This window comes from Drosophila biarmipes, chromosome X (genome assembly GCF_025231255.1).
Source record: "Drosophila biarmipes strain raj3 chromosome X, RU_DBia_V1.1, whole genome shotgun sequence".
NCBI classification, from domain to species: domain Eukaryota; kingdom Metazoa; phylum Arthropoda; class Insecta; order Diptera; family Drosophilidae; genus Drosophila; species Drosophila biarmipes.
In genome coordinates, this window is record NC_066611.1 from 6086259 (window position 1) to 6107107 (window position 20849).

At 40.7% G+C, this 20849-nt stretch overlaps 2 protein-coding genes across 7 annotated transcripts in view; one reads left to right on the forward strand and one right to left on the reverse strand.

Annotated features, from left to right (window-relative positions):
• The window catches only part of LOC108024762 (dopamine D2-like receptor), a 65680-nt gene that overhangs the window by 34338 nt on the left and 10493 nt on the right, over positions 1-20849 (reverse strand). For all 5 annotated transcript variants that reach the window (XM_044093367.2, XM_044093368.2, XM_044093366.2 and 2 more), the window contains exon 2: positions 10262-10361. The gene's annotated coding sequence lies outside the window, so the exon portion shown is untranslated. The remainder of the gene's footprint in view (positions 1-10261; positions 10362-20849) is intronic.
• LOC108024434 (myelin transcription factor 1) lies at positions 18623-19766 on the forward strand. Of its 2 annotated transcripts, XM_050885877.1 has the most exons (2): positions 18623-19288; positions 19340-19766. In XM_050885877.1, the coding sequence occupies exons 1-2, from the start codon at positions 18800-18802 to the stop codon at positions 19487-19489; spliced, it is 639 nt and encodes a 212-aa protein (XP_050741834.1). In that variant the 5' UTR covers positions 18623-18799; the 3' UTR covers positions 19490-19766. The 2 variants fall into 2 exon arrangements, with proteins under 2 accessions (XP_050741834.1, XP_016949840.1); XM_017094351.3 differs by having other exon boundaries at positions 18624-19766.

Here is a 20849-nt window from a genome sequence, read left to right on the forward strand (position 1 = left end):
TCGCATCCCAGCTACATGGCAGTGTATATATAAATATGTATATATATAGAAGTGCGGACACACACTGGCGGAGGTGAGTGTGCGAGAGCAAGTCATCCACCCCGTGGCTGATGGGAACCGGAACCCATTCCCAGTGCCCCGGCTCTGCGCCAGACTCTATCATCATTTACACCGCCTGGCCAATGGTTGCCCCTTTTTTGTGCCAACGCATTCGATTTTTCCCCCCACACCCATTGTCGCTCTTTATTGTTTTTTATTTTTGCGTTTTTCTTTTCTTTAGATTTTTTTTCTTCATTTTTTTTGTGTTTTGCCTGGATCGTATTCTTGTCTAATGGAAAATTATTGAGAAGAAAAGCCAAATTGCACACTCAATTTTCCACAGGGCTCGGCAGGAGGCTGTCATGTCCTGTTATTTCGTTCTCCCCGATGATTTTTTTCCTAATGCAGAAAAAGTAAAGTGCGTCTAAATTGAACGGGCCGCGAGGAAGTGAGTCGGAGGAGCGGGGAAATGACAAAGGAAAAGCCAACATCGGCGAGCAATCTAAGCAGAAAAGGATAACAGACTCCCAGCAGGGACACTCGTACACTTGTCAGCCCAAAAAAGAGATTAGACAGTTGTTATCATTGTGGATGTCCGAGTAGGTGACGGCTCGCAGTGGATGTGTGCGAGAGGAGACTTCTTATTTGGGTCACTCCTTTGGAAACCGAAGAGGTTTTAAGTGATTTGGAATTTTTCAGAATTTTGTAATGGCATATTTTGGAGATTATATAAATGAACTTTGGAAAGAGGTACTTATTCGCAGGGTCAACAAGTAATGTGACTAATAAGATTTCTTATACTGAATACAATACCACTTAGGATTGAAAAAACGTCGATATTGCGCACCACCGATAGTATAATATCGATTTTCGATGATACCACCGATATTTTCGATATATCCAAACACTACTTTATAAATAATTCAAATAAAATCAGCTTTTAAATAAAAGCGTGATGCTTGTATCCTAATACTTTAATTCAGAAACTATCTACACTTTTCTTAAATTGAAATGATATTAAGATCAAAATTTATTATAATACCATATATTCCTCTTTTAAATATATCTATACATAAGAAATATTCAATATGTGCACTAGAAACAAATAACTTATGAGCAATACTTAAGACGGTGGCTCCCAACTATCGATGTCTGTAAAATGTTTAAGCCATCAATAGTATCGATAGAAATATCGATTTTCAAGCAACTCCAGGATAAGCATGAACAATCTGTCTGCAAATCTAGAACCAAATCTTATTTTTACCTAAATTATTTTTTCTATTCAAAGTTATTAAAAACTGCTTATGGTACAAACCTGATTCCCCCATATCATCTGAACTAGATGGAGGCGATTGAATGGTACTTTAAAAAGGCCCCAAATACCCCCGTGAATACGGACCCGGCCAGGATCATTACTCCTCCGCTTAATCTCCGTCGAATGCCTCAGAACGGATGGCAGGGGCGCCGAAGGACACCGCCAACTGACTTTAAACAGAGCTGCGGCGCTTTAAGCTTATGATTTATTCAAGCAAAACAATTTTGCATTACAAAAGGGCACAGAGCTCACGGGCCGCTGACCACCGACCAGAAAGCGCAACAAAGTGCTGGACACTGGTCTCCGTCTCCGCCGCCCTTCGCCCCCCGCACCCCGGGGAAGTGGAAAAGTGGAAAATGCTCGGTGGAAATGCGGGGCAGGCAAGCAGAATTATGCAGTGGGGCACAAAGAGAGAAAAGAAAGCGGAAAATGAGCAGCGAACGGGGCAAAATTGCCAAACAAAGGCGCCATTTCCACAATCGACGTGGCAGCAAAAGGGCGCCCCAGGAGCAGGGGGCGTGGCACGGGGGGCAGCGGGCCGAGGGGCGTGGCACGGGGCTGTGTGCCTAGGGTCTGCACTTTACATATATTACAGATGCCTACGCCTACACACGGCGAAAGGCGAAAAAAAAACGGGAGAGAGGAGAAAGGCACTGGACTTCCAGCAGCCGCAAAGCAGGCAACACTTTTCCTGCACGAGCAGAAAATTCGAAGGACCTTAAGCGAGCCTTTGTGATTTGGAGTTAAAGAGAAACATATTGAGAAGGTAATGGTATAATGGGGATAAGGTTGTAGAGTTATATTAATACATGTTGGGCCTATTGGTTACCAAGGATAGGCTTCTTATTGGATATGAATTCTTGCACAAGAAAACTGGATAATGATTTATATATATAGTCTCTCATATTGCAGAGATAATTTCAAGAAGTCTATGAAGACTTTATCAAGGGGTATTCCTTAGTGTTAGATCTGCTTAGACAGCTCAGGACCTTATGGCACTATATGGATTTCTTTTAAATGCTATGGCAACCTATATAAAAAAGGTCTAAGGTGGGCTTATAAATACTTTAGATAGATCTTTAAATATAGGTATATTTATTTGTATTACTATTATTATTATACCTATTATAATACCTTCAAATAGTGTGTCTATAATCAAAAGGGAAGGTGCCGGGAGGCTTTAGGTCATTAGGTAGATAAATTAAATAAATATTTATACATATACATTACTTTTATTTATCATTATAAATATATATTACTATTTTTTTATATTATAAATATATATTACTATTATTTTATATTATAAATATATATTACTATTTTTTTATATTATAAATATATATTACTATTTTTTTATATTACATTCTATTTATTTCTTGTTGGAATTCTAGCTTAGCCGCTTCAGCTCTGATACATTGAGTATTAAATATGATAGGGTAATGTTTTTTAAACCTAAAACTTCAGTTCAAAGAGCTTGATGAAGTCCGCCCTTTCAAAGGTAATTCGGGAAAGGGTTAAACAGCGTTGTGGTCCCTTAAGTACCGAACATAACTTCATTCCGGAGCCCCTTTATTTCTCCTCACCGGAGACCGGTGGCCCAAGGTGGTCGAGTGGCCCCGACTGGCGCAACAAAGGAGCAACAAAGGATGCGAATGCGAATCCTTGGCGAAATCAATTTCCCTATCTTAGTCGTCCCCGTTTCGCTCAGTCCAAGAGGACGCTGCGGCTGCCTCTCGAACAAAGGAAAATATCTTTCATTAACTAATTAGCTTACTTTTTCCATTTAGCGGGAGTGGATGCTGGAGCAGTGGGAGAGGTCCAATCTCTGTTGGTTTTGCTTTTGTTTCCAGCCTGAAAGGATAACGTGTAGCACGGTGCCGGCATTAAAACACAACTACTTTCTTCGCTGGCGGCCCCCCTTTCACCTCGCTCTCCCCGTCGCCGTCGCCGTCGCCGTCGCCGCCTATGCCTTTGGTCTGGCCCGTCGTTGAGTCTTTGTTATTTTACGCTTTAGAATTCTTTTGGGCATGCCAAGCCAAATTTGTTCAGCATCCTCCATCATCGGCCGCCCGGCGCCCGGCGCCCGCCCCCCAATCGCAATTTTCCACCCCGCTTTTCCACGCTTTTCCAAGGAGGCGCAAGGAGGCGCAAGGAGGAGCTTGGAGCGTGGAGCATCGAGCATCTGCGGTCGGAGCCGCTTCGTCATCGTTGTTGCCTCGTTGCCATACACTTTGATTAAAGTGAAAATAAATGAGGGTCCTAGGCAACTGCTGTTGGCCTAGACCCACACCCAGGCCCATTTCCCATCTCCCATTTCACCGTTTTACCGAGCCATTCCGACCCATTCCCGTGCCCATTTCCATTTCCATTGCCATTGCGCCGTGTGCGTCTTTTTCAGCCCGGTCTCTGCTTTTCCTTCGCTTTTTTCACCAGCTCTCCACTGCGGGCAACTTCATTAGATGGCTACAAACACAAATTTCGGGCGGCCAAGGCTCTCCGCTCGCCTCCGCCTTAGCTACAATTAAATAGACCGTTATAACGCCGGGGCCAGGACGAAGATGCCGGCCAGGAGGATGGCTGGGAAATTCATTTAAATACGGGCCGCAATCGGGGGCCGGCGCAAATTAGTCAAAGCAACTGCTTACCAGCACTGAAATTGCCGGCCTCGGGAGCGGAGTGGCCCAATTTGATGCCAAGCTCGCACTGGCCATCGCCCGAAGGACACTGCGCCAAAAAGGGGGGCCGTTCTCCCCATCCAAAATGTGCGTAAGTGTGTGTACATCCCAAGAAACGCAGCTTGTTATGCGTTCTTATGCGCTTTATCATTTTAAAGCCAATTAATTGTTTGGATCTAAAGAATTCGCGCAATTATTTCAGCAAATACTTAAAAAACTAAGTTTTTATTGCAAAATCTAAATAAATAAGATGTTATACTATCATTTTTAAAGACATAAAATATTATTTTTAAATAAATTTAAATCTTTAAGAAAATACATTAATTTCAGTCTGAAGAATTCGCCTTATTATTGGAAAAGTCATGAATTGGTAACATAGAAAAAAATCAGTTTTTTATATTTATCTGCTAATCAATTTTGAAAGCATGCTAATTTTATAAATATACAATAAATTGTTTTTCGGATTTTATAAAAAATTATGTATATTCGTCACCGAAAAAGTTCAATTTTTGACCAAATACACAATGCTAGACCTGTTACAGCAATATTATTTATGATTATAATATTTTAATATATAAATAATTAAATCATATTATAAAATAAATAAACAGCCGCACAGGTAGACTCCAGATATATTCTTACACCTCTCTTAGTACCAACAATAAGCTCTGTAAAGATATAATACCCAGCTAAATGTGTTTTAACATGCCCACATAAAGTTATCATTTTTAAAGCCTTGCCAGGCCCGCATTTATCCCAGAAAATACCCAAAAACTCACTTATTTTCAGCCGAAATACCTTTTACCTCGAACATACCCTCTTTATTCCACGAAAGGCGGGCATAAAAACTAAAACAAATAAATAAATGTTGTACCTGTCTGGGGAATTGAACGTGGACCCTTGTCCAAACGCCTGATGTTCGAGGATATTAACCCCAGGGATCTAAGTTGCCAAAGGCCCCCGGCCCAAAGTAAGAAGAGAAAAAGGAGTTCCAGGAGACATTCTTTCGGTGAGTGCAGGCTAAGGGCGGCGGCCAGCAAGCTGGGCAACTTTTAGGGTCCGCTGCATGGCCAAATACAATGGCCAATAAATTGGCGATCCGCCCTGCTTATTAACCATTCGCAAGGAGGCCCAGGACCAAGGGAGGTGTCCGTCGCCTTCGCGTTTAATTCAATAATGCAGCGCCAACTCGTTTGTCATTTGATGTGTGCCACGCCCCCGGCTCACCGCCCCACCGCCCACCGCCCATCAAAGTCCTGCCAGATTCATGTGCAGAGAAAGCGAGGGAGAGCAAACAGGACATGTGTGTGGGCCTCCATTTTCAGGCTTTCAATTTCTTATTTCCCCGTCTGTTGTCAGATTTTCATGCGGCGTCATGTTCGTGTCTCCTCCATCGATCCGAATCAATAATTTCATTTCCCCCGTGCTGCCACGCCCCCCCCCTTGGAGCAGGAAAATGCCGGGCGGGAGCAGCGTCTCCTGGAGATGGCTTTAATGCCAAGTCACTTACGTGGACTCACATCAATTTGTCGCCGCCCGTTTTAAACAATAACTTCATTTGCAGGCAACTTTTTAATATGGCCCTGTAAATATATGCACAGTGCCTATCGCAGGGATCTCTGAAAGGGGCGCAGCTGCCGGGGGCGTGGCTGCTCGGCTGCCGGCAGAAACTCAATTTAATGCAATTATAGTCGACATAAAATTGATAAAGTGTGCTGCTGCATGTGCCGGGAATAACCAGGCGAAAACGAATCTGCAGGCTGGACGGGGTGGGAAGTCCCCTCCATTCCTAGCCCCTTCTCACCCCTGGAACAGGTCCACAGCATGTACTAAAATACCCGAAGCATAACTACGTATAGCCGTGTCTAAGTACACTAAAAGAAAAAGCACTACGAAACCCACTTAATTATTTTAAAAAATTCTTCAAGAAACCTATATATTTGGACTTTAAAAGAAATCACTACTATGATATCGATACTATAAGTTATCGATATTTTTAAAGGAAAAGCGATTAATATAACTTGGTTTTTCTAATCTTAAATATCTTAAGATAGCTTTTTTAATACCTGCTTAACTTTTTTACCATTTTTATTCCGTGTAAGGGAATTGATTATAGTCCATGATATCGATATGAATATGCCTTTGCATAATATTATAAATACTGTCTAACTTAAAAATGAATGCATTTATTTCAAATTGTATACCTACTCAATTAGTTAAGCCTATAAGAAGTATTTTATGGTTGGTTTTTGAATTTTTAAATTAGGTTTTTAAATTTCATCGATAGAATATGCTATCGAAATAAAAGGATAGTTGTCGAGAGAATTTATTATTTGATATCGAAATATGATCAAATATTATGAGTATTTTATTTAATATTATTTTTTCTCTCTCTATTAGAGTTGACTGACTTTTTCTCAGTGTTTGCCCAGCACTTGGGCGCATTGGCTGTGGAAATTAATTACCAGTCGGTGCATAGAAATGCAAGGAACAGAGCTGCCAGGGAGAAGGCAGAGCCACCGCTAGATACTTTTGGCTGGGCACTTTCGCTCTGATTTTGATTTCGCTCAGGCTGCAGCTGGACCACTCGAACCACCCTGGGCCATCCCGAACCACCTTGCACCACTCTAACATCACCCTCGCACTGAGCCCTCGACTCTTATCGGCAACTGTGCGAGATTTCATAAATTCCACTGGCCAGGCCAAATTAAAAAGAAAAATCGCCCACGCCGCTAAAGCTAACAAAAGTTGAATCGTTAAAAAGCAAAAAACGAACGCAAAATTTGTGGCAAACTTTTACAAAAAGCATTCGGAATTACAAAAAAAGAAAAGTGTGACCGAGGAGGCACAGAACAGAACAGGGAAAACACAAGTGGCCCAGCAGCAGGCTCTTCAAATCAAAAATATTATAGTGTGCTAAGGGGTCTATATGGTTAAGGCAAATATTGCCCACTTATTCCAGTGAAATATTTATACATTTTTGAACCATTAAATACCACGACATTTGTAAGGAACTTTTTACTCAAGAAGAAGAATTCAAATAACCAACTTATATTAAAAATCTTTTAAATTTCAAGAACAAAAAATCCTAATTTTGAAATGTTGTATTATCAAGAACTCAAAAATCTTAATATACAATTTGGCAGTTTTTTTTTTAACAAAAAATGGCTATTTATAACTCCAAGGAAGAACTCAAATAGCTAATTAAATTAAAGCTCGTTTTAATTTAAGAACTCATAAATCCTAATTTTGAGATATTTTATTTTCAAGAACTCAAAAATCTTAAAATTAAGTTCGGCAGCTATTTTTCTTAGCAAAAAATGATTGGTATATTATGTTTCTTATATATTTTTCTTAATTTTTAAAAGGTTTCATTTATTTTGTAAAGCTTAGAAAAACATTTAGCTGTTTTTTGCCGAACTTAGGGTATATATCTCCCACATTTCTACCTATATTTCCTTGCCGCCAATGCCATCGCCCAGGTTAATAATTCTTTTCACTTTTGCGGTCCGGGTCAACTTGTATTTTATTTATATATACTTTTGACTTGCTTTTTTCCAGCGAAAATGTTAATAATTGGCTGGCTGTTCGAGGCAGAAGGACCTTACAATAAATTGCTCGGGATATTATCGTTTTGGCCATCGCCGCGTCCTTGTCCGCCCCCTGGAAAACACCTCCCACCACCCACCAGCCACATCCTCCCGCCGCTCGAACTCGAAATTGATTACAGTTCATTTCATTTTGGCTTTGTTTATTTCCTTGCCCTCTTTTCCATTTCCCCGGCCGACTTTTCCGCGCTTCTCGCCCTCGCCGGAGCACTGATATGGCCAGCGGTTTTTCCATTTCAATATTTATTTGTGAGTTATTATTATTATTATTGCCGTCGCGGCCCTCGCTTCGAACTTACCCAAATATTACTTTCGCGCGTTTTTTCGCTTTTTGCTGACTTTTATTCCATTCGGGGAATTACACAGCGAAACGCTCGTGGGGTTTTCACTCCGCTATTTAGTTTGCTGTTCAAGCAGGCGTTTTCCCGAGGAAAACCAAGGAAAAACAGACTATTGGGTTCCTAAAATTGCTAGCCCCCCATGAAAGTTACTTTTATTGAGCTTGCTTTTAATTTATGAATTTAATATCAGTAACGATGTATTCACCTTTTCTGTCGCCAACAAATATACTGATTATCGACTGGCTTTAAAATATTTTAATGACGATTTGCATTCAATTTGGTCTACAATTTAGACACGCAAAAATAAAGCCATTATGTTTTACGACTCTGTGTGTGTCGGTGCTGCAGATTGGCCTTGTTGCCACACATTTCAGTCGAATTTAATGGCAGTTCGTTGTCGTTCGGCCCCGCCAACCCGGCAGATAAATGCGCATTAAACTGACTAAGCAGCGGCGATAATTGCATAAGTTTGATTAGTTGTTCGAGTCTCGATTTAATAATGCAAACGCCGATCCGCCATGACGGCCGGGCCCCAATCAACGCGGCTTAAATGTTTAATGTGGGCTAACATCTCGCCGGGAAAAGTAGGAGTGCTGAGCACACAAGCCAAGTAAATGGAGTTAATAAGCGGAGCGGTAGTACAGACAAAGCACCAAAGATTGGCTTGGACTAAGCCCAGTTAAGCAAAGCATTTTGGACATGTTCCCAAGGTCCCCATTGACATTCCGGCCTAAATAAACTGGAAGAGCTATTATTACTAAAAATTACTTGTAAATAAGGCAATTTAATATGAAGTATAAGCTATTGATTAAAATAGTAGATAAGTAAAATAATAAAATATATTTAGGTAATGTTTTTATAACAAAAAATAATAACGAAAAATAATAGATATTTATTTTCCTTTGAACGTAAAATAATAGATAAATAAAATAATAGAATTATTTTTTAAACAAAGACGCCAAAAAAATAGACATTGATTTTTCTTTGGAAGTAAAATAATAGATAAATAAAATAATTCAAATTTGTAGGTAATATTTTATAGAACAAGACATTTAATTATAACAGTCATTGATTTTTTCTTGGAAGTAAAATAATAGATAAATAAAATGTTAAAATTTATTTAGGCAATATTTTACCGAAAAAGACGCTAAAGATAACAGCCATTGATTTTTCTTTGAAAGTAAAATATATAACAAAAAAATATTAAAATTTATATGGGTAATATTTTATAAAGCAAGACGCTAAACAAAAAACAGCCATTGATTTTGCCTCGAAAATATAATAGGTAAATAAAAATAATAACAGCCATTAATTTTTCTAAAAAAGTAAAAATAAAATAATACAATTTATGTTGGTAATATAATAAGCAAAATATGATTTTTATATTACTCTTGCTGGCTTACCTACTTTTAAAATGTTTTATAACCCAAGCCTGTTGTAAGCGTTGTTAAATATGCAAAATAAACTGTGACCATGTATTTTTTATACCTAGAAAAAAATCTCTGTTTTTTACATGGTTTTAAATTTATATACAAATAATGCTCAGTGATCTAGAAAAAATAAAACAATTTATTTTAAAGGTGTTTTTAGGTAGATAAACAAATGGGGTTAAGCTGTATAGAATGGAACTTACTTCCAGCGAAATGACACCCAAAGTGCTGCTCCATAACCCAAACTCAGCTCGCTTAACCGCTTTCAAGAGGCAGTTCTGCGAATTAGCCCTCAAGGTGCCGAAGGCCCCATTTGACCCCCTGTCTGACGATTAAGCATCCCGACTCCTGTTTCGATTCGCTGAAAGCACCCAAAAGTATAGTCGCCATTTGGAAATTTATGCGACTCAGCGGCTCATTTAACACCGAAGACGATTTAATTCCGACCCCTGCGATTCCTGGATGCCTGGATTCATGGACTCCTGGACTCCCGGCTGATTAGTAGTAGATTGTTGTTGTAATTAATAGACGGCTCCGCCCGGCACCACCCACCGCATCCCGGAGGGCGGCCCGGGCGGCGGTCCTGCCGCAGAAATCTGTCATAAATGGCACACCGACAAGGACGAAAATGCAAATCACAATGAGCCCTTTTATTTCGCTTTGGGCCCAGTTCGCTCTGCCCGCCATTATTCCGTTATTGTTGTTAAGGCCACAAATATGCGCATAATTAATTTGCCGCCTGCTTTTTTCGGGATTTGCCGAGTAGATTAAGTGGCATTTTGTCAAAGTGTATTCTGTGTTTTAATTAACCCCCCAAAAAAAGGGGAAAACCCTCCTGACCCAAGACACTTACCAATCGGTCGACCACTCCAGTGGTCCGAGGTGTCCCGTCTCTGGAATCCCGAAATCCTGTCCCGGCTCGACTCTAAGTACGTAATGCCAAAGGGTTCGGTCTGCGGAGAGAGGAAAGACGGGACTTGTTAGTTTATGACAAAGTCAGGACACTCGGCGATATCGCGATGAAAAATGTAAGCAGATTTGACAGCCATTTGCCAGGAAAGGATGTTCCCATTGGTTTTGCCACCACTGGGCTTAGGATGTGGACGTGGAAGTGGATGCGGAAGTGGATGCGGATGTGGATGCGGAACTAAAACCAAGGCAAGCCCGGGCTTCAAGGACGACTGACAGCTGCTGGGCAAGGGAGACGGCTAAAAGCTGCTCACGTCACTTACAGCTCAAGATGTTCTAAGGATCTTATGCCCATGATGCAGTGCAGGTCCTTGCCCACCGCCAGCACTTTTTGTCAGCACCCCGTTCTGCGTCCACATCCGCATCCACTTCCACATCTACCTCCTCGTCCACTTTCACAGCCACATTCACCTCCATGTCCGTGACCATTTCCACATCCCCGTCCACTTCCACTTCCACATCCTGAATATCCCGGCACACCCACACCCCATTTATGCATACAATATGGGCCGAGTTTTTGTCTGTGCTCGCATGCTTATTAAATATTTTATATTCGATTCGTTTGGACAAGCCTCCGGCAGCCATAAATTAAGCCGGGCAATGAAAACATTTAAATTGCCCTGTTATGCGGCCCCCCTTTTCCCCAGAAAGCCCACAAACAGTTCAATTAATTGTGCATGGCCTTAAAGTGAATTGTGCATTTTTATGCCCTCAGCACGCCTTGTTTTCGGCCCAACAGAACAAACTATTGTCTGTCTATTTGCGTAAAACATGGCTGGTGCTTAGCACGCTTTTATTTGGATGCCAAAACGTCTGAACAAATTGCGGAGAACAAGCTACCAAAACATTACTCATGCTGGCAATAAAAAGTTGATAAAAGAGGGATTTATGTGGTGCATTTTCTGGCAATTTAAGGTTCTCCAAAGTTCCCTCTTCCCCTGGCCAAGTGGGTTAGCCGCTTCACAAGCAGCTAATAAGTCGGATCTGGCCCAATCAGCTTGGCGTTGCCAGAGCCTTTGTTTCGGAGCCTGGCTAGTGCCTAATTGAAACGTAATCCCACTGCCATGGACGCGCGCAAATTCAGAAACTTCCTTTCATAGAATTAAGCCCTGGTACCTACACTGGAAAAATAAGCCGCCAAGTGGGCATTGAATTAAAAAAATATATTGCACTACAAATATTTTACCTCTACTTATAGTTACTTCTAAAAAACAATTATTTGTTATACAAATATTTACATTTAAATTTAATTTTATAATGAAAAACTCAATTTAATTATTTAGTTAGCTTTAAATAAATATAAATTTAAAGGGATAAGCATTTTAATTGATTTAAATTAGCTTTACAAGAAAACATATATTTTCGCTCAGTGCACCCCTTTCCCTTGGCTACACAAAAACACATACAAATGGTTGCATTTTTGAGTTGGTAATCCGCGCCAAAACAGCGCCAACAACGCGCAGCATGGAGCGGAAAAAATATTAATTGGAAACAAGAGGCTTTCTCCCTTCGGATTGTTCCGGTTTTGTGTAAATGCACTTAAAAATGGTGCTTCAGCTGTGTGTCGGCACTTGGCGCATTTTTGCTCATTTGGGGCTAGTAATAATGAACGGCAAATTGTTAAAGCAAATAAAAACAGCAGTCTCTGTGTTTCTTTTTTATGGCTACTTAAGTGGAGCGTTGAGGGCTCTACAGGACCTTTTGACCAGCATAAAACCATAATAAATTTATAAATAAAATAATAATAATAAAATAAATAAAGTATTTTAGTTACTAAAATTTTTACTAATTTTCACACACATACTTTTTATTTAGAAATACATAACTCTCACCCTACTGGAATCTACACTTTTCCCTTAAAAACCTGATAATGTTTGCTCATTAAGTCAGATTCTGTGAAAAACAGTTCCATTTCTCCATGGAATTCCGGGGCGAAAACTTCCTGGAAGAGGGATTTCCAGAGCGGGCAAACTTTGGCTCTATATCATGCGGCTGTCACTGGAGAAAACAAGCCTTTTCGCTTTTGGCCAGGGTATCGCCCGCCTTGCCCTAACCCACAATGTTGGACCTCGAATTGCTGTGTGTACTGTGTGTTTTGTGTGTTTTTGGCGCAAAGCAATATGAGAGCGGCCGACGTGCGAATTTCGCGTAAATAAATTTAATATCTGACGCAATCTGCCACGAAAAACAAAAGCCCGAGAGCCAAAGAGCCAAAGAGAGGCGAAAAAAGAAAGTGAGAAAAACCTACAAATTTCCGCGCCATGGCTGCTGTGTTGCTTTTCCTTTTTTTTTTGGTTTTCTTGCTGTTTTTATTTTTTTTTTAGCTTTTCCTGAATTTTCTGCCCGCCATCGGCGAGCGATAAAGAGAAGGGGACGCGAACGTAAACGAATTTGTAACTCGATGATGTCGGCATCGCAGCTCACTTTGTGCGCCGTGTTCCAATTTCATTATGCAAAAATCCGGCGAACACCCAGCATCCCATAAGCGAGACCCTACGCCCCACATCCGCGACTAGAATGCGCTGCAAAAATGATTAAACAAAACACAGGAAACGGCATCACAATATTCGCGGACAGACCGGATGCTTATACATCGCGGATTTCCATTTGGCAAATAAACATGAATTTCGGTGGGGATGTGCTCAGCCATTGAGGGGAGATGGGGACGAATCGATGCAACAATATTGCGGTGACTAAGTTTTAAGTTTTCGTCTTGCCCAAATTGATTCAAATCGCAGGGCAATATGATCACATGAAGGGAAAAAGGTTTTTTATTCTACAAACAAGTTAGTAGTATCAAGTAAAATCATGTAACATTAAGTAATATCAAGAGTAGTATCAGGGTGTATAATCAGAACTAAAATAGTAATCAAGAACAAGAAGTTATAGCAGTTAAACAAGGCATATGGGGTATTCCAGGGCTTCTGATAGAAATCCTACTTTTATAAATCTAACCAATCTATTATAATACATTTTTTCACCTTCAAGTCTTCAAGACTCCAAAAACAAGTCAAAAATCCTCAGCTCTATCTTACAACCCAACTTTATTGAATAAAGTAAAGATTTGATTTATTTTTTATTTATTTTATTTTTTTTTTAACAAAATGTTTAGTAATATCAAGTAAAATCATGTAACATCAAGTAATATCAAGAGTAGAATCAGGATGTAAAATCAGAACTAAATTAGTAATTAAGAACAATAAGTTATAGCAGTTAAACAAAGTATATGGGGTATTCCAGGGCTTCTGATAAAAATCCTTCTTTTAAAAATATAACCAATCTATTATAAAACATTTTTCCACCTTCAAGTCTTCAAGACTCTAAAAACAAGTCAAAAATCCTCAGAATCTAACTTTATTGAATAAAGTAAAGATTTAATTTCTTTTTTATTTATTTGTATTTTTTTACAAAATGATTAGTAATATCAAGTAGATTTATGTAACATCAAGTAATATCAAGAGTAGTATCAGGATGTAAAATCAGAACTAAAATAGTAATCAAGAACAAAAAGTTATAGCAGTTAAACAAAGTATATGGGGTATTCCAGGGCTTCTGATAAAAATCCTTCTTTTACAAACATAACCAATTTATTATAATACATTTTTCCACCTTCAAGTTTTGACGACTACAAAAACAAGTAAAAAATCCTCAGCTCTATCTTACAACCCAACTTTATTGAATAAAGTAAAGTTTTGAATTATTTTTTATTTATTTTATTTTTTTCTACAAAATGTTTAGTTATGTCTAGTATAATCATGTCTAGTATAATCATGTCATGTCATCAAGCAATATCAAGAGTAGTATCAGGATGTAAAATCAGAACTAAAATGGTACTCAAAAACAAAAAGTTATAGAAAATAAACAAAATATATGGGGTATTCCAGGGTTCCTGATAAAAATACTCCTTTCTCCATCCATCTCCTAGCCTTAAATCCCCAAAGATTCCAGAAACAAGTGACAAACCCTCAGCTCTATCTGAGCGAAACCAACCTTATTGAATAAATTCGTTGGCTCAACAAAATCGTCAATAAAAGTGTGTATCCCCCAAGTCCGATCCGGGGACTCCGGCCTCCCTGGGTCCTTAATCATTTCGAATTTTTCGAAAAATTCCAGCTGGACACTGGCCGTTATCTCTTGTCCGGCATTTGACGCCGTATAACATTTTTATTGCCCTTATATTTAGCTGTCCAGACTTTTGGGCCCATCCCGCGCCGGCGGCGCTTGTTGTTGATGTTTTTTGACTTCATTCCATTGAAATGTAGAATTTTTATGACACTTTTGCGTTGCGCTGCTTTGCTGCAAATATGCAAATTTAGAGCCCCCCTCCCATCTGCTTGCCACGCCCATGGGCCGACTACATGGACAGCCGCCCAAATAAATTTATACGAAAATGCCCGTGTTTAAGTTTTTACGCGGCCCGTACACTGGGCGAATTTTAAAGCGATTACAGGGGGAGGGTATTTAAATTTTGGAATTTTTAGGTTTATAAAAATAGTAGTTAAAAAAGTAGCATCTCCAAATGGCAGTTAAACCCTTGCCAACTTTAAAATTAACCCATTAATATGCAATGGAAATGCTTTTTTCTCTCTGTGCAAGAACCAGGACCTGCTGGACGGACATGGAGGGCGGTGACAAGGGGGCGTGGCAGGCTGGCTGTGGAAATATTTATGCATTTGGCCGTGAGGCAGTTTAAGAACTCAGCTGATGAGAACTCGAGGAATGGGTGGTGGGTGACTCTACGGCTAATAGCCGGCAAAGGAAATTTGTTTTTTTACTTTCTGGAGGGGGCCGAGGTTCGACGCTTCGACTTTTCGGTTGACTCAAAACTTGAGCTGAGATAAAAGTCATAAAGTTTGTCTCCTGTACTCAGAGCAACTTTCTCCCCGCGCGCCACTTTCGTCAGTACGCCCTCTGAACTCCAGTAGGTACACTGGCAGAAAAGTTGTTGTTGGCCTATTAATTATTTATTATATTAAATGTGTTTTTTAGAATTAGATTTACATTTTAAAGCACAAAAAAATACATTTTTAGTTTAATAAAATTATAATATTATAATAACAATGATTTAAGTTATATTCAGCTATTTTATGGTAGATTAATATTTGATTTTATTTTGGTCAAAATGTATAAATAACAAATGTGTCTCTCTAAACTAAACTCTAATTTTTAAGGCGCAAATAAATATAAAATGTGTTGTTGTTATTATAAAATTATTATTTTATTTTACAATTACATTAATTTGAGCAGACAATAATTTAATGATAATTAATCTATTTCTTAGTAGAATAAAATATTATTACATTAAAAGGTTCTTTCCCAAATAAATCAAAATAATTAAAGCGCAAATAAATAAATATATGTGCTGTAAATTTTAAATAGTTGCTTTTTTTATTAGCTTAAGATGTTTATTTTTAAAACCCTTACTTTCAGACTACATTTTAAAGTTGTTGAAATTAAGTTGATATTTTGGAAATTGTGTCACAAAAGAAAATCTTAGCCTAGAAGAAAAACATATATATTTTGTACGTTTCATGCATATCAAACCTGGAAAAAAGGGGAAAAATCGAATTCTTTGGCAAATATACAAGCCAGCGTGATAATCACGATATGGTTCGAACAAAAGACAAACATTGCGCACCTTTGTGCGGTGGCCATCATTTCGCATTAAGCAATTTCAATTTTCTATTTTCCACGGGGGAAATTCGCATGTGGGGAGCCAAGGAGAGGCGGATGACAAAGCCGAGAACTTTAATTAAATATCCATTTCCGGTGTGGCATCCGTGCGTTTGTTGTTTGCCTGTGTATTAGTCGCTCTTTGATCTGTCAAATGGCAGAGCACGCAAAAACAAAAGTGGAAAAGCCACAGGAAAACTCATTTACTTGACCGGCCGGGGGAATCCAGGGGCCTGGGATGCCTCCGAAGTTTAGTTTTGCCTGCGAAGAGAAGAAGGGCGCCGCCGATAACGTATGCATCGCACACTGACAAGATATATGATGGCAAACTTTTGCCTTCTGTCGCCCGCCGCTCGCAGGCAAATGGTAAAAGTTTGATATGCCCCCTATCTATAAGGCAGCCCCCCTGACTGCCACCCCCGCCTGACATTTGAAATGCTAATGGCAGCCGAGCTTAGGCCAAGGGCCCGAGCCAGCGCCCAAGTCCGACTGGAGGCCTCATAATTGAATGTTTTCGGGGGGCGGGGCAAAGGTCAGGGCGGGCAGCACAAACTGCTGGCTAACTAATTTAAATATCATGAATTTAACATAAATATATATGTGTGTAGATAGACAATAAAAATGGCAGAGACAAAAGGTCCTCATAACCCATATTTCATATCACAGCGATCTGGTGACCCCTTTTGTTGCAACATTTCACTTTCTGCTTGTTTTTGGGGCTCGCTTTTTTGGCTTTCTGTTTTTCGTCGAACAACAGCAGCCCAAAAATAAATGCGAAATGTTGGCCAAAATCTGCATAAGCAAATAGTGTGCTCTGGGACTGCTCCCCACAGCCCCAAGACCAAGTCCATTGTACGTGATGCCCCGATGTTCGGGGGGGGGGAAACCAAACTTTCAATGGACTGGCAAGTCAGCCTCCCCGAAAAGCCAAATGCTTGGGGAGGCCATGTACAAGTCTGCCTCTTTAATCAAAGCCAACTCCCAGTGCAAAATAGAAACCAAACCGATCAGAAGTTGCGTTTCTGTCCCAGAAAAATCGAAAAAATCGAAAAAAAATAAGAAAGCAGCGACATTAAAGGCAAATAAATAATTTTGCCTTTGACTTGAATGGGCCCTGGTTTTGTAATAAATTTCAAGATGTCCCTGGCGCTGAGCTGACCCCACCCCACTCCCACTTCCGATTAACCCAGCCGCTGTCAGTCTGCTTTTTTAATTTTATTTTCGTCGTGCTCCACTCTGGGCCCGCCTCTAAGCCGGAAGGGATCAAACGGTTTTGCCCACAAAAAACCCAGCCAGAGAGGGAAGAAATAACATTTCGACAGCTGGCGGGGATTGGGGGCGTCCCTCCTTTGGGTCAATGAGCATCAGAGGTTGACTGCATAATTTATGAACATAAATGGGCGTGACAAGGGATTAGGGGGGGCGGGCTCCGAGGGTCAACTAATGACCTGGCGCACTGCTAAATGCATGGAAATTGTCTGCGCCAGGGCGAATTACAATTAATTGGAAATATGGCTTAGCCAGGAATTAGCCTGGGATGGCGGGGAGGCGGGGAGGCGGGGGAGGCGCTTTTCCGGATTGCCAGCCAGCGTGCTAAGTCCTCGTGAAGGCAATTGAAAAGCGGAAAGAATAATTACGGGGCCAGGGCACAGAGATTAGGATTCGCCTTGGCACCGGGACATCTTGCCGAAGCATATTGGAGTCCTCGAGGGCCATAAATATTAGTTAGTAAAGAGTTAACCAACGAAAACCCCATCTAAGGGGGTTAACATCATGCTTTTGTTGTGGATTATAATTCCGTAATTAAAATATTATATTTGTGCTATAAATAGCATAATATATACTAGATTTAGTATATAATGTAAAAACCTTTTATAATATTTATTAAATTAATAAAATAAAATATTTAAGTTTATGTAAGTCAAGAAAGTATACATTTTTTGTGGAATATTATATAATTATTAAGTGATTAGGATTATTTTTTATTATAAGATGTTGTTCTTTAATTCTATTTTAAATTATGTCAAGAAAATATATTTTTCTATGTTGACTATTATATTTTAATTAAGTGAATATGATTATTTTATAATGTAATATGTTGTACTTTAATTCAATTTGAATTTATGTAAGCCAAGAAAATATATTTTTCCATGTTGACTATTAAATTATTAATTATTATAAATTATTAAATTATTATAAAAAGTTGTACTTTTTTTTGCGATTACCATACAATTAAAAATAAGTCAGAAAGTGTGTCCAAAATAATTTAATAATCATGGAAATAACCAATTTCTAAAAAAAAATTATAATAAATTAAATTCTAAATTTCTATTTATCAAACTTAAAGTTTTAATGATTATCCCTAAACAAGTGTTCAAAAAATATTCTTAAAATAATTTAATAAGCCTTTTAAGTCAGTAAATAAAATATGTTTGTCATGTTTTGGCTTACCATTTCTAACATGTAAGGTGATCATAATAAATAAGATTACTAAGTCCTCTTACTATACTTATTTTTATATTTGAATATACACATCACATTGTCCGGGTGAAAGCACTCGGAACTTCAGGTATTTAAAAGACAGCTTTCGTCAATTCACAACCAATCGTTTGAGCTGACACACACACCCCTTTCGGCCCTAAAAATTCCATTTTAAAATTCCAAATAAAAACTGCACAAAAAAGTAGAGAAATTTGTAAGAGAAACCCCATCGCCTTCCAAAAAGAGACCCACCAATAGCTTCGCCAGCATGACCTCCACCTTGGTGCTCCTGATCGCCAGCGTCGTGCACTTCGGCATGCGCGGCACTTGCCTCCTGGACATCGAGCGCTTCCCGGTGATCCCCGGCACTGTCTACGCCGGCCACATCGCCTACTGCGCCATCCTGCACTTCCTCCACGACATGGAGATCCTGCCCAGCCGGTACCGGCGCCGCATGGGCTGGCTGGCCGCCTTCCTGGTCGAACTGGTGCTGGGCGTGGCCATCATGGAGGTGCTGGCCCTGTGGCTCTGGTGCAGCGTGGAGCACATCATCCACCTGACGCTCCAGCTTGTGCTGCGCCGCTACCTGGACATGCCCAGCGATGTCTACCAGCGCTGGGAGTGGGCCATCATGGGCGGCCTGATGACCAGCCTGGCGGCGCTGCTCTGGCTGAATGCCTACGAGGCCACGGAGCCGACAGAGGTGGCCATTGGCAAGTCAAGGATTAGCCAGGCTATTATCAAGCGGAAGGAGAAGGTGCAGCAGCAGCTGGAGGAGGGACAGCAGCAGGAGGAGGAGCAGCAGCAGGAGGAGGAGCAGCAGCGGGAGGAAAACCAGCAGGAGGAGGAGCAGCAGAAGGAGGAACAGCAGCAGGAGGAGGATCAACCCACGGAGCAGGAGCCCCTGCCCTGCGAGGAGAAGCCCCTGGAAGTGCTGGCCACCACCACCGACTGCTAGCTTTCAGTCCTCCAATCCTTTGACCTCCCAGCTCATCCCTGGACCAGGGGACTCCACAAAGGCGGCCTCAATTAGATGAACGATCCTGGCCGGAGCTCGACCAGGACCCGAGCCTCCCGAGCAAATGTATTTATTCCAGCCAGATGGACTCGAAAAGCTCTAAAGACCGTGCCCAAAGGATGCTCGGCAAAGGGGGCGTGGCCAGTGGCAGTGGGTCTGGGTCTGGGGGGAGGGGTGGCCAAATGATGGACTGCAGTAAAATGTCTATGAAAATTGACTTGGTGTCCTGGCATTGAGAGACAGTCGGGCGGAAGGAGCTGCCAGCGCCTGGATGCGCGTCAATTGACAAATTGTCGCCTGCTGGCCCCCAGCGCATTTTCCATTTTCCTGCTCGCCGAGAAAGTCATCAGAACTTTTGTCTAATTTCATTTCGTTTCACTTGAAGGCCAATTTTTGGTTTTTATTATTCATACAAAAGTGTGCGCTCGGCGCGATTCTGGCATTGCGTATACGCAGTGTGGTTCGGGGAATTATGAATTTTTAGGGGGGCCCCTGTATAGTATGCCTAAGCAAACAATGGCCGAGCAGAGCTTTTGTTTATTTTCCTCCTTCACTGTTGCTTATGTTGCTTATGTTGCTTATGGCCACCCACACACCAACGAAAACACAGATACACAATAACACAGATACACGCACACACTGAAAGCGTGGCGAATTTTCGGTGCGTGCCTGTGTTTCGCTCCCCCGACGGCCACCCACCACCCAACACCCACTGCCCCCTCCCCGGGCCATGTTGTGTTGTGTATTTATGGAAACATTGCTACGAAAATATTTTAAGGACGACCAACTCGGATGAAAGAAATGCGAGGGATGCTGCGTGGGCGGCTTGGGGGGCGCTTCCTTAATGGGCGGGCTGCAGGTGCGGGAAAACCAGGGAAAAGCTGGGAAAACCAGAGAAAACCAGACACTAGAATTGATGATAATACCCGTGCCCACCGCATACACAAATTCCCCGTATCGCGCCGAGATGGAATCGAAAATGGGACACTGACAGCCAAGACTCGGAGGGGTACAACTGCTGACTGGCCGATTATTGAGTGTCCGAGGATGGGCACCTGAGTGCCAGGTCAGATGGAAAGCACACACTTCAAGGCGGCCTCTCAAGGAGGCACACTCTCCGCAGGCCGATATATCACGTAGCACTCTCCATTTGGCACTGTTAGATATAACAATTATTAAAACACTAGAATCTCTAGAATTATTTTTAAATTTTTTTAAAAGCCCCGAAAGAAATGAAAAAACTGACAACAAAAAATAGGTAAGCTCAAAAAAATATACAACCCTAAATAAAACTTAATAA